This window comes from Monodelphis domestica, chromosome 2 (genome assembly GCF_027887165.1).
Source record: "Monodelphis domestica isolate mMonDom1 chromosome 2, mMonDom1.pri, whole genome shotgun sequence".
Classification (NCBI taxonomy): domain Eukaryota; kingdom Metazoa; phylum Chordata; class Mammalia; order Didelphimorphia; family Didelphidae; genus Monodelphis; species Monodelphis domestica.
In genome coordinates this window covers 172,919,429-172,931,993 of record NC_077228.1, presented here as the reverse complement: position 1 = coordinate 172,931,993, position 12,565 = coordinate 172,919,429, and the positions used below count along the sequence as shown (strand labels likewise).

The window sequence follows — 12,565 nt, the reverse complement described above, 5'->3', positions numbered from 1 at the left end:
TGCTGTTCCACCTTGCTATCCTCCTGGCCATTCTCAACATTATTTTCTAAATTAATAAATTTCTTTTTTTGTTTTTAAGCTAAGTTTTGGAGTCTTGCATTCTTGCAAAAGGTATTCTTCCCGAACCCCAGGGGTAAAACATCTGCACCCCATAACAAAAGAATGACCATCTAATATAGCTTTGGCGAATGTTTTTGAGATCATATGCCCAAACTACAATTCCAGCTACCTGTGAGCCCCCCTGCATTACCCTAGACAGTGGAGGGAGGAAGTGCTTGCATGGGGCAGCTGGACAGAGGCACAGGGCATGTGAAAAATGTCCTCAGACATAGTAGAGAGGGGAAGGGGAGCAGCCATCTCTGCCACCCTGGCACCTATACAATGGCTTCACCAACACAGATCTATTCTTCAACCTAGCATTCAAAGTCCTATGAAATCTGAACCACATTATTCCAAGCAACCTCTAGTACTCTATAGTAACAGCCCTTCGAGTTTGAGCAATTTCCTTTCTGGATCTCTTAACATTCCTGGTGAGGTAGCTGAAGATTCCTTTAGAATGTCTACTCTGCCCTTCATCTCTCTCTCCAAAGTCTATATATCCTTCAAAACCTAACTTAAAGCATATCTCCATGAACTATTTCCTTGATGACTACAGCCTCCACTAATTTTCTAACTTCTTTCATACTTACTCACTATACTACATCATTAACTTTGTTAGACTGTTCCACTTTAATCATTTGTACCACTTGTACCATTTGTACCAAATATTAAGCAACATTTATTAAATGCCCACACTGGCTAATTACTACGAAATTACAAAGTTTAGAGAAAACTGTCTGCCCTCATGGAGTCTGTCTTCTTAGAGGAGAGGAATAACATAAATGCAGATATACACAATATAACAATTAAGAGCAAAAGAAAGTGCTATATGAGGTGCAAGGTAGAGAGGTCATTACCAGTTGGGCAGTATCAAGGGAAGTTTTAGAGAAGAGGTGGCATTTAAGCTGTGCTTTAGAGTCAGTCACTGTGAAGGGGGCTAGAGATCAGTATAAGTAGAGGGAAGGGGGTAGAGGAAGGAGTAGATTATTGACTGGTTTGCCTAGAAAATACAATAGATGAAATTAATCTAGAAAAAGAAGGATGGTGCCAGATTGTGGGAACTTTGAATACCAGGCAACTTGTATTGCCCCATTTCAAAATTATTTCTTAACTACATGTTTTATCCCTCCTACTAGATCATAAGCTTTTTGTAAGAACATTTATTAATGTTTTCAATATTCCATTAGGTATAGAATAGGCATTCAATTAATACTTGTAAATTCAATTAAAAAACACTTATTATGATTGATTTGATTTCATTTTCATGAGAAAAACAATGATAGAAATGAAATTATTTGTATCTTTTATACATGGAGGCATGACTTTTAACTTCAAAGACAACAAAAGAGATAAAGGTCTTCTTAGACTCAAAATGATATCTCTTTCCTTGGGTAGAGAGACATGGCAGGCATGTTGGAACATAAATTCCCACAGGAAGGAGAACTGCATTTGGTGTCAGAAGAGCTCAATTTGAGTTCCAGTTATATCACTTACTTGCAAACTTGTCCAACCTCTCTGAGCGTCAGGAAGGTAAATGTAAAATGACAATGATATTTACAATTACCTACCTCATAGGATTGTAAGAATTAAATGAGATAATTCAGAAAAAGTACTATTGTAATTGTATAGTGCTAATAAAAATTACCATGTAGTCTGGTTTGTCCACTTCCATCATCTTTGGCTACCATCAACATTACTTTATAATTCTTAAAGTAGGCAAGAGTTATATTAGAGGTTTTCCATTCCAACATTAGGGAGCTGAAGTTATCAAACTTCCTCCGGTGCTGGTCAAACACAGCCAATTCAAGGACAGTGTCCCTCAAGCTTGACACAGGAATCTATAGTCAAACAGAAACAAAAAAAATTTATTAAAAATAAAATTTTAACATACAGAATTAACTAATCTGTTATAGTCTTATACAAAACCTCCTTTCACTAAAGGTGGAATTATAGTCAGGAATCTCTGGGGTACAGTTCTTGTAGTTGGAGTTCTCTCTTATACTATGGAACTCTTATATCTTGCTTTTTACATGCTGTGCCTGTTCATAGGGGTAGGAAGAAAAGAGAAATCTCTCACCCCCACCCCTTGCAGGTGCAAATTCTTCCAATCTCCATATGCTGAAATTCATCTAGGGTGTAGAAATTGTCAACATGGAACTTAGAAACCCCAAACTTGTAGCCTAGTAGGATCTGATGAACCCCAAGTTTTAGGACTAGCTTGTAAGTTAGAGACCCCAGAGCTTGTAATTGTTCCCTGTTCCTGTGAGAATCCACTCTGAAAGGAATCTCTCAAACTCAATAATGGACCCTGAGGTAAAGGCAATCTCTGTCAGATGGGGCCAAGCCCAAGCCAAATGACTCTTTAGCACAGTAGACAGCTTAGACAGCTTATCAGTCTCATAAGCTGAAGGTCCTGAGTTCCATACTCAAAAGGAGGGTGTGATACAGTGGGAGAGGCTTCTGGAGACAAGAAAAGTCACTTGGCTTGGGCTTGACCCCACCTGATAGAGATTGCCTTTGCCCCAGGGTCCATTATTCAGTCTCAGATTCCCTTCAGAGTGGTTTCTCACAGGAACAGGGAACAAGTGCAAGCTCTGGGGTCTCCAACTTACAAGCTAGTCCTAAAACTTGGGGTTCATCAGATCCTACTAGGTTACAAGTTTGGGGATTCTAGATTCCATGTTGACAATATTTAGATGCCCCAGGGGTGCTAATAATTTATTAAGACAATTCTAACGTGTTCCTTTCTTGACTCAGTGATGTTCACACTTCATAAGGGTTTACAGAATATTTATATCCTGTTGACACCTTATCAGGTTTTAGGTGATTCAGTGGATAGAGAGCCAGGTCTGAAGTTGAGAAGACCTGGGTTCAAATCTATCCTCAGACATTAGTTTTGTGACTCTGGGCAAGTCACTTAATACCAATTACTTAGGGCTTATCACTCTTCTGCCTCAGAATTGATACTTAGTATAAATTCTAAGGCAAAAAATAAGGGTTTAAAAAAAACCTTTATGAAGTATGATTATACTTGTGTAAACCTCAAATTTCCTTAGACTTATAAATGTTGGAAATTTCACCATTGGGATATTTCATACTTGGAAAATTTCTTACTAATAGTCTATTGGAATGGGAACCCCATTGGCATGGGAGGTTCCTTCTCTTCCCTTCTTAAGATTATTTTAGGACAGAAACCCTTTGCTGAACAATGGAAAGGACTTTGACCTATGCTTAAGCATAGAACAGGAATTTCTTTGAGTCTTGATTGATTTTAGAATTGATACAATGGAGATACTTGGAATAAATCTCCACCCTATTCAGTCCTAACAGGATTGAGTAAGGGGCTGCAGCCTAGATCAAAATTTAATTATTCCAATCTCTACCCTACTCAGGTTAACAGGATTTAGAAAGGGCTGTAGCAAAGGAGTAAAGATTTAATCATTTGAAAATATGACCTTCAACAGACATGTGCAAAAGCCAGAAACCTCTGGGCGGTCCTGGGTTAAGCTAGGGCCTCCATTGGCACAGGGAAATTGATGAACAGTGATTGGTAGATGGGAGAACTGAGGGGAGGTGGAGAGTTGGTCGGTGTGGTTCCTGTGGGCTCTGAGAAGGCTGGCTCTGAAGGAAGCTGGAGGTGGGGGCCTCTGAGACGGTTTCTCCATTTTGGACACGTGAGTAATAGGGACTGATCTCTTTTCTTTGTCCCAGCTATCTAAGGGCTTGGGCCTTTTGGCCCAGCCTAAACAGAAGGGGTATTTAAGCCCTATTCCCTTCTCTCCCTTTTTCTCTCTCTCTATCTCTAATTCCTTTCTTACTCCTATTGTAATTAAACTCCAAAAAAGGCTGACGGCTGACTTGAGTTTTTCAATTAGGAATTACATAGCTGATTCCTTGGCGACCTTAAATTAATATATATCAGTCTTTTAAAGTGATTCCCTTGTTACACTTGATGACTATATCTATTAAAACTTGAGGATGTGGCATGAGATTCCAATCCTACTTACATAATCAAAAGATGGATAATGTTGTGATAATAGAGAGGACACCAACAAGTCACTTGGTATAACAAATACTAGAACTCTTAGACAATGTAATGAACAGTATACAAAACTCTTAGTTGGGAAAAACAAATTTATTTTTGTAATTGGTTTTATTCTGTATTATTGGTAATATTTTATATACTACTTAAGTCATATTTCTTTGTCTTTGAGTTGTTAATAAGTTTAGCTTTTCTCTCTGAGTTAATTAAATTTACAAGTTCAGTTTTTCTGCAAATCACTATTCTATTCTTGCATGGTCAAGGGAATCTGTTATTCCTGAAAAATGCAGGTGGATGCCAGGGAGTCTAGCCTGGTTTTTCAGCAACACTGGCTGTCCTTCAAGAAAGTCTGATTTGTTATTGCTTTGACATTAATTAGTCATGCAGTAAATCACTAATGTAGCAGTTCAGGCATGTATAAACCTTAGTTATATTTCAGGGGTACTTAAAAACCATGTTTATGAACTATGGGCGCATTTTTACAAAGCTAAGTTCTATGCCCTTCTAACCCTGTCAAATTGTGGACCCAGTCCTGAGGCTACACTCCTGAAGATTGACCAGATAGATATCTCAGTATCTTTGTTTTACCAACAACAATTGATTAACATAGCTATCAGACACTCATATGCCTTAGGCCATATGTACTGTTGGTTTGGAGCATAAGCTACATTTATCTTTTTTAGGATCCAGCAGTGTGCATCTTGTGATGATTACCTAACTTGTCAGACCATCTTTGTCCTTTCCCCCTTTCCTTTTTGTAACCCCACTAAAAATAAGTATACCCTGAACAGGAGGAAGCTCTTCACCACCACAGCTCTATTCCATCAGAGCTCAATTCCACCTAGAACTTACTCACTGTAAAGCCTATGCTTTTCCTGCAATTCTCTAGTCTCTGAGTCTTTCTTTATTTTGTTCCTTCTTTCTTACCACATCAGAGAGACATGCACGATGGAGCCCAGGTTGTTTAATTCTTAAATCTCTGAGTCTTTCTTCCTTTATTGTTTCCTCTCTCTTCTTCCCTCATCACCCATTCTCCCTCAGTCTTCAACCTCCCTTCTGAGTGTTCACCCACGAATATATTATTTTTTATTTATTTTTATAATATTTATATATATGTATATGTATATATATGTGTGTGTATGTATATATATATATGTATATTAGTTTTTTTATGGTTCTCCTTTTACTGGTTCTCATTAGGGGCCTTTTGGTTTGCAGGAGCTAAAAATTACTTTTATTGGTAACTGCTAGTCTAACCAATAAAATGAATGTACTCAGAACTTTGTGCCTTATACCTTAATTTCAAATGTACCTTGTTTTCATAATTCAAATAAAGTGAAAGCTATATCTTAACCTATATATACTAAAGGACAAAATATTGAGTTAGTCTTAAACATACCCTGGACTCACCAGTTGTTTGTTGTGCTGTGGCAATGGGCATGGCTGGGCCCCTATGGGTACTTTGTATACTGGAGTTACAGACATGCTGGCAGGGTGGGCACAAATAAAACGTACTTGTACCCTCTCCACAGCAGGGCTAGGGTTCAAGACTCCTGGATGATTTCCAATGCGGAATGTCAGCACCTTTGAAGACAATATAGAGGGGCAATTAGTAAAAGAGAAGCTTTTTATGCCATATATATACCAGATAAAATACAATATAAATAACCCAAATACTAGCTTCACCAGAGGAAGTAATTACCATTTAGACTTTAAAAATGAAACCTTGGAAATGTTACAGCTCTCAGATGTCTGTACTAATGGGAGGAAGGGGCGATATGAACTGACAGACAATTATATATAAATCTACCCTCTACTAAAACTTTTATTACAGCAACTTACAAAGAATAAAATTAATTTGTGTTTCATCTTCTCCTGGTGAGGGTACTAACAAGATGTAGAAGGTGAGAACAAAGGAGAAATTAAAGGTTTCATATTGGATAATGAATCCTTGTGTCACTGCAAATAGTCATTAATTACTGATATCATAGACACAAATGTTTTAACTCAGCTGATTAGAACAAGATGTTAATGAAGCCAAAATCTGGGTAGAATCTCTAGTTATTAGTTAGCTATGTTCTGTTTCAGAGTCACAGACTGAGTCTTTAACTGTGACTAGCTCTGTTGCAAATACTGCCACTAAATGTAAGGTAGAAAAGGTGGGTGGATCAATGCAAATCTATCAATACTAGTAGGAAAGTAATTCAAAGCATAGTATATGTCCAATTGAAAATGGCTAATAATATCATTTTGTATATAAAGGACAGCATTATTATCATAGTTAACCTAAATTTCTTATTTTTCTTTCACTTTTAAGTGCCTGTATTAGAAAAGAAGCTGTATTGAGTATAACCTTTTGCACATAGTAAATATCATAAAAAATGCTTTTTGAATTAAAAAAATCTCTTGTAGAAGTAGAAAGTAGAATTTGCCTTCTAGAAGATTAGACTAGACCATTGGTATCAAACTCAAATACAAGCAGGGCTGCAAAACTGTACAAAAAAGATCACTGGGTGCTGTATCTTGACTTAGGAAACCACATGATAACATTATCAATATTTTATTGTAGTTTTATTTTATTAAATATTTTACAATTACATTTTTATCTGGTTTAAGTCACACTTGGGACTGTTATGGCTATATGTTGCTTGTAGGCTGTGTCTGCCACCACTGGACTAGATGATCTCTAAGGTTCTTCTAACTTTAAAATATGACAAGAAAATCATTACAAAAGATGAATCTAGTCACTACAACCCCTTCCCTACCTCTTGATTTTTAGTTGGGGAACTCTTAAAATCTTCAGATTGACAAACTGAAACCTTTAGGTGTGTTAAAGGGCAGTCAATTTTAAAAGCTCTTCATCAGTGAAACAATAATTCTCCCTCCCACTGGATAGATGTGAAGAAAGGTTCTCTGCTTTATGATAATATGGAAAAGGAAATCGAGGATATAAAGTATTAGATGACTTTTTCTCTAAGTAAAATCAAGAAAAGAATATTTTCCTACTTGTTCTCCTAATTCCAAGCACAGTATCCGGTAGATATATTGGTTCTGTTTTCTCTTTGCTGGTAGCCGGACTTGTGATACACTGATCTTCCTTTCGTTCTCCACACTCAGTTCCAAAAAGAATCTTGAAGGCTCCAAAATCCATGGCCCAGGCCCCCCTTCAAACACCATCTCCTTCACAGACCTCCATGTCACCAATGCCACCTCCACTGGATTCACAGCCTGAAGACATGGAAAGTCAGTACCAGTATTGAGGGAGAAATAATTTCTGCTCTTATCCTGAGATATTCTGAGCGCCAATCTACTCCTCATTTCCCCATTTTAATCATTGGTTTTCCACCATTCTATGCTGATTTTGTTTTTATAGTATCAACCAATGGGCCTTTCTGTTTAGGGCAGGAAAAGAGTGGGACCAGAAGGAAGTAAAAATAACTTTACAGAAAGTTCAGAAACAATTTCAGCATTTATTACTTAACAGTTACAAATGAAGCATTGAGATAAGAAGTGATACTGGACTCAAGTAATTTTCCTAAAAGATTCTTACTGGGCCTTCAACTTGGAATTAATACTTTCATTTTTCTAGCCTATCCAAGAACTACTCAAGGCTTACCTCAAGTTTCTTATTCTTCATGAAGGCACCTCCTTTAACCCACAACCATTTTTCTTTCCTTTGAACTCTATATCACTTATTATCTCTCCCACTCATTTTGGCACTTAATATTTCATGTTACATAAACACAACAAATGCATATAACCATATCTCCCCAATTTGATTTGAAGCTCGAGGGAAGGAATTATATTTTATATTTCCTTTTGTAATTCTGCATGGCACAGGGTTCTATGAACAGAGTAAATGCTCAATAAAAGTCTGCTGGATGTTACTTGGCTAGCTATCTTTTTTTAAAGAACACCTTGCTAATTCATCAAAAAACCCTTCCTTTCAATAAAAAATAGTAATAATAATAGCTTGTGTTTTTCAGAGATTCAGACTAGTGTAATATGTTTTTCATATTCATTTGCTCATTTAAATCTCATAGTAAGTCTGTCTAATAGGCAGAGGAAATATTATTGTTCCCATTTTTTAAAAATAGCTAAGGAAATTAATAACAGTCAAATGATTTCCCCAAGTAGCTAGGGCAGAACTGAGAAAGAATTCTGGTCTTCTGACTCACAATCCAGTGTTTTTCCTATTACACTATGCTTTCTCTATAAACAACAAAACCAAAAAACTTGCCCTTTCTGAGTCATGAACTGAGAATTTTTAGATGATGAGATTATATATGTTGCCTACTGCATTAAAAAGGTACTTAAAAGAAAGGTGAGAGGTGGGGATTGGGAAGACAAAAAAAGAAAAATGGTTGAAATATTTACCATTAAGTGTATTGTCTTTCTCTAAGAGCATAAGCCATATTAATTTACTGTATAAATAAATAATGGGCAGGTTCCCCAAAAAAGGCTGAAATAACAGAAGTAAAAACTTGTGCTTCTGTGTTTCTTTCCTGAACTATGTAGATCATCACAACTATTTAAGAGTGTTCTCATTTCATTCTGCATAGTAATGTGCTAGATGTTATACATGCAAGTGAAACAGACAGGAATGCCTTATCCAAGATTATATTCTACAACAGGGGACATATAAGAGGGCATATAGAAAACTATACAATAAACCCAGGTTTGAATATATAAGTAAATATTCACATTAGACAGAGTTTAATGTGTGTTGTTCATTCATCAAAAGAATATGGGGGGGAGGGGACAGTCTGGTGGCTTAGTGGATACTCGGGCCTAGAGATTCAAATTTGGCCTCAGGCACTTCCTAAGTGTATGACCCTGGGCAAGTCACTTAACCACCATTCTCTACTACTCCCTTACTACTTTTCTGCCTTGAAATGGAAGATAAGGGTTTAAAAAAAAAGTATGTGAATGAAGCAATAAATAGAAGTAGAAAATCTTATTTCTAGACTATTGGGAATAGCTTTAATTCATGTAGGATATGACCTGTGAGTGCTCAATTAAGATTAAATATGGCCCAAAATAGTGACTATTAACAAAAATTATTAAAGTTGTCCTCTGGATCCAAAACAGGGTCTTAATTCAAATCGGACAATATATCACAATGAAACAAACAAAAAAAAAAACTTGCTAAGAGAGTGGAAGTTGACGTTCCAGAGAACTAGAAAAATATCATATGTGTACATAGAACTTGTTTGATGAACATCTTGGACTAGCACCAGGAGGAGCAATGAAGCCTATTTAGCATTCATATTTTAATAAACAAGGTAAGCTGCTTTTAGAAAATTAATAGTTTAACACTTCTTTCACCATCATACTAATGTTAACTTCTCTGAAATTGCTTCCTTTCTCCAACTCCCATGGAGTCAGGATTTGGCAGTGCATATTAAACAATAACTTAAAACCATTCAATTTTAGTTTCTGAGAGGACTAAAATATAGGGCAAGCAAGCTAGACTGCCCAATTCTCATTTCCCAGGTCTGTGAATATAAGGCAGAAGAAAATCAACTTTCCACCCTTGTGTCTGAAGACCTCCTTTTTCAGTACTTCCTTAGAATGTATGCTAATTACTGTTGATATATCTCAAAGATAGTCCTCCATAATTCCCCGACTCATGTTTGATGAGATGAATCTGACTCTAAGCAACTGCTATTCAAGGAGAATCTAAATATAAGGACAATGACTGATCTGAAGCACAAAATCCACAAATTGTAGTAATGATCCCTTTCTGGCCTCCTATAAAGAACTGCTGCCCCCTTCCTTGTGGAACAGCTTACCTTAAGTGGTTCATAAGCAGCAAATGTGGCACTGCTCTCCAAGTATTCTTCATACACAATTACACTCACTGTCACCAGGGTGTGGCCCAAGGACTTGGCTGCTATGTGGACACTGGAACAGAATGCTGGGCCTGACTTTGGGGTACTACCTGTGGATCAAAAGGCATTTGTGAAGCAAATTAGTGAAGCAAATAAGCATCAATACACAGGTTCAAGGACTGGGGAAAATTAAGAAGATGAAAATTTAATACACATTAAAAATAACTTATTAAGAGACAGAAAGGAGGATCAATGGAATAGACTTGGGCTAAGTGACCTCAGCAAGACAGTCTATGATAAACTGAAAGACCCCAGATTTTGGGACAAAAATCCACTATTTGATAAAAAATGCTAGGAAAATTGGAAGACAGTATGGGAGAGATTGGGGTTGGTTCAACATCTCACACCCTATACCAAGATAACCTCAGAATGGGTGAATGACTTGACTATAAAGAAGGAAACTATAAGTAAATTAGGTGAACACAGAATATTATACATGTCAGATCTTTGGGAAAGGAAAGATTTTAAGGCCAAGCAAGAGTTAGAAAAAAATCACAAAATGTAAAATAAATAATTTTGATTACATTAAATTAAAAAGGTTTTGTACAAACAAAATCAATGCAACAAAAATTAGAAGGGAAACAAGAAATTGGGAAACAATCTTCATAACAAAAACCTCTGACAAAGGTCTAATTAATCAAATTTATAAAGAGCTAAATCAATTGTACAAAAAAATCAAGCCATTCTCCAAATGATAGGAAAAAGTGTTCTAAATCTCTTATAATCAGAGAGAAGCAAATTAAAACAACTCTGAGGTATCACCTCACACCTAGCAGATTGGCTAACATGACAGCAAAGGAAAGTAATGAATGTTGGAGGGGATGTGACAAAATCGGGGCATTAATGCATTGCTGGCGGAGTTGTAAATTGATCCAGCCATTCTGGAGGGCAATTTGGTACTATGTCCAAAGGGTGCTAAAAGACTGTCTGCCCTTTGATCCAGCCATAGCACTGTTGGGTTTATACCCCAAAGAGATAATAAGGAAAAAGATCTGTACAAGAATATTCATAGCTGCACTCTTTGTGGTGGCAAAAAATTGGAAAATGAAGGGATGCCCTTCAATTGGGGAATGGCTGAACAAATTGTGGTATATGTTGGTGATGGAATACTATTGTGCTCAAAGGAATAATAAGCTGGAGGAATTCCATGGGAACTACAATGACCTCCAGGAATTGATGCAGAGCGAAAGGAGCAGAACCAGGAGAACAATGTACACAGATACTGATACACTGTGGTACAATTGAATGTAATGGACTTCTCCATTAGTGGCAATGCAGCGATCCTGAACTACTCAGAGGGATTTACAAGAAAGAACACTATCCACATTCAGAGAAAGAACTGTGGAAGCAGAAACAGAGAAGAAAAACAACTGCTTGATAACATGGGTCGGTGGGGATATGATTAGAGATGCAGACTCTAAATGATCATCCTAGTGCAAACATCAACAATATGGAAATAGGTTCTGATCAAGGACACATGTAAAACCCAGTGAAATTGTGCGTTGGCTGTGGGAAGGGCTGGAGGTGGGGTGAGGGAAGGAATATGATTCTTGTAACCAAGGAATAATGTTCTAAATCGACTAGTTGAATAAAATAAAAAAAAAAGTATGTCTGTTGACATACCTGACAGCCTAGCAAAATAAATAAATAAATAAAAATAAAAAGATAAAAATATCTTATCTTAGATACTGACCTTTGGGTTCAACATGTGATGTGCCATGCTTATGACACAGATCAATGTAGAAAAGGATAAAAAACAAAATATTTAATCAGTTAACAAACTGTATCCATGTGGCACAAGGGAAAAAAATGTAAACTAGGAACTGGAAGAGCTGGGTCCTGGGTACAGTGGCTCAATATGAAACCCAGGAAAAGTCACTTAACCTCTGTTTCCCTACCCATAAAAGAACACTTAGAAGTAGCATAAAAACTTCTTCCTTTTGACCCCCTCAATAAGGGAAGGCCACAAATAGGAGATGTTGTTTCCTTACCTTCTTTGAGAAGAGTAAAGACCCCTTGCTTATCCATGCTCACATCCAGAGATAAGAGAGAGCAGTCTGTGAATGCCATGACACCCCCGGTCTCCTTGTTTATGTGGTACATAGCAATAGGGATTTCTATGATTTGGCCAATCTCCACATCAGCATGAAAGGGCAAGAGTTTCATCTTGTTCAGCTTCAGAACATATACCTGGAAGTAAAAATGGCATGAGCCTTCTCTGAAAGCCAAGCAAAGAAAGTTCTGGGAATGGAACATGCTTGAGACTAGAAAGATCTATAAAACCTCCAAGTAGATAAAATTTTTAAAAGACAAGAAATTATATTCCCAAGAGTCTGGAAAACTCAACTCCCCATATTTCTTCAGCTTTCTAATAGCAAAAATTTTACAAACTATGTAGGGACATGTTACTGTTTCTCATACAATTCCCTTATTTTCAGTGGATAGATTAGAGGATGGGGAAAATGAATTCTGAATGGGGGTGGAGTAGGATGGGAGCATAAAGAGGAAGCAAGGTATCTTGGAGTAGAGG

The 12,565-nt window shown here is 36.9% G+C and overlaps 1 protein-coding gene across 6 annotated transcripts in view; it reads right to left on the bottom strand.

Moving 5' to 3' along the window:
- NUP210L (nucleoporin 210 like) overlaps window positions 1–12,565 on the bottom strand; it is a 162,755-nt gene that overhangs the window by 93,787 nt on the left and 56,403 nt on the right. For all 6 annotated transcript variants that reach the window (XR_462017.3, XR_008916302.1, XM_016430373.2 and 3 more), the window contains exons 13-17: window positions 12,027–12,225; window positions 9,937–10,085; window positions 7,148–7,369; window positions 5,552–5,725; window positions 1,745–1,937 (exon numbers count right to left, since the gene is read on the bottom strand). Coding sequence is in view for 4 of the 6 variants with exons in the window: in XM_016430373.2 (XP_016285859.1) it covers window positions 1,745–1,937; window positions 5,552–5,725; window positions 7,148–7,369; window positions 9,937–10,085; window positions 12,027–12,225 (937 nt within the window). In the remaining 2 variants the exon portion in view is untranslated. The remainder of the gene's footprint in view (window positions 1–1,744; window positions 1,938–5,551; window positions 5,726–7,147; window positions 7,370–9,936; window positions 10,086–12,026; window positions 12,226–12,565) is intronic.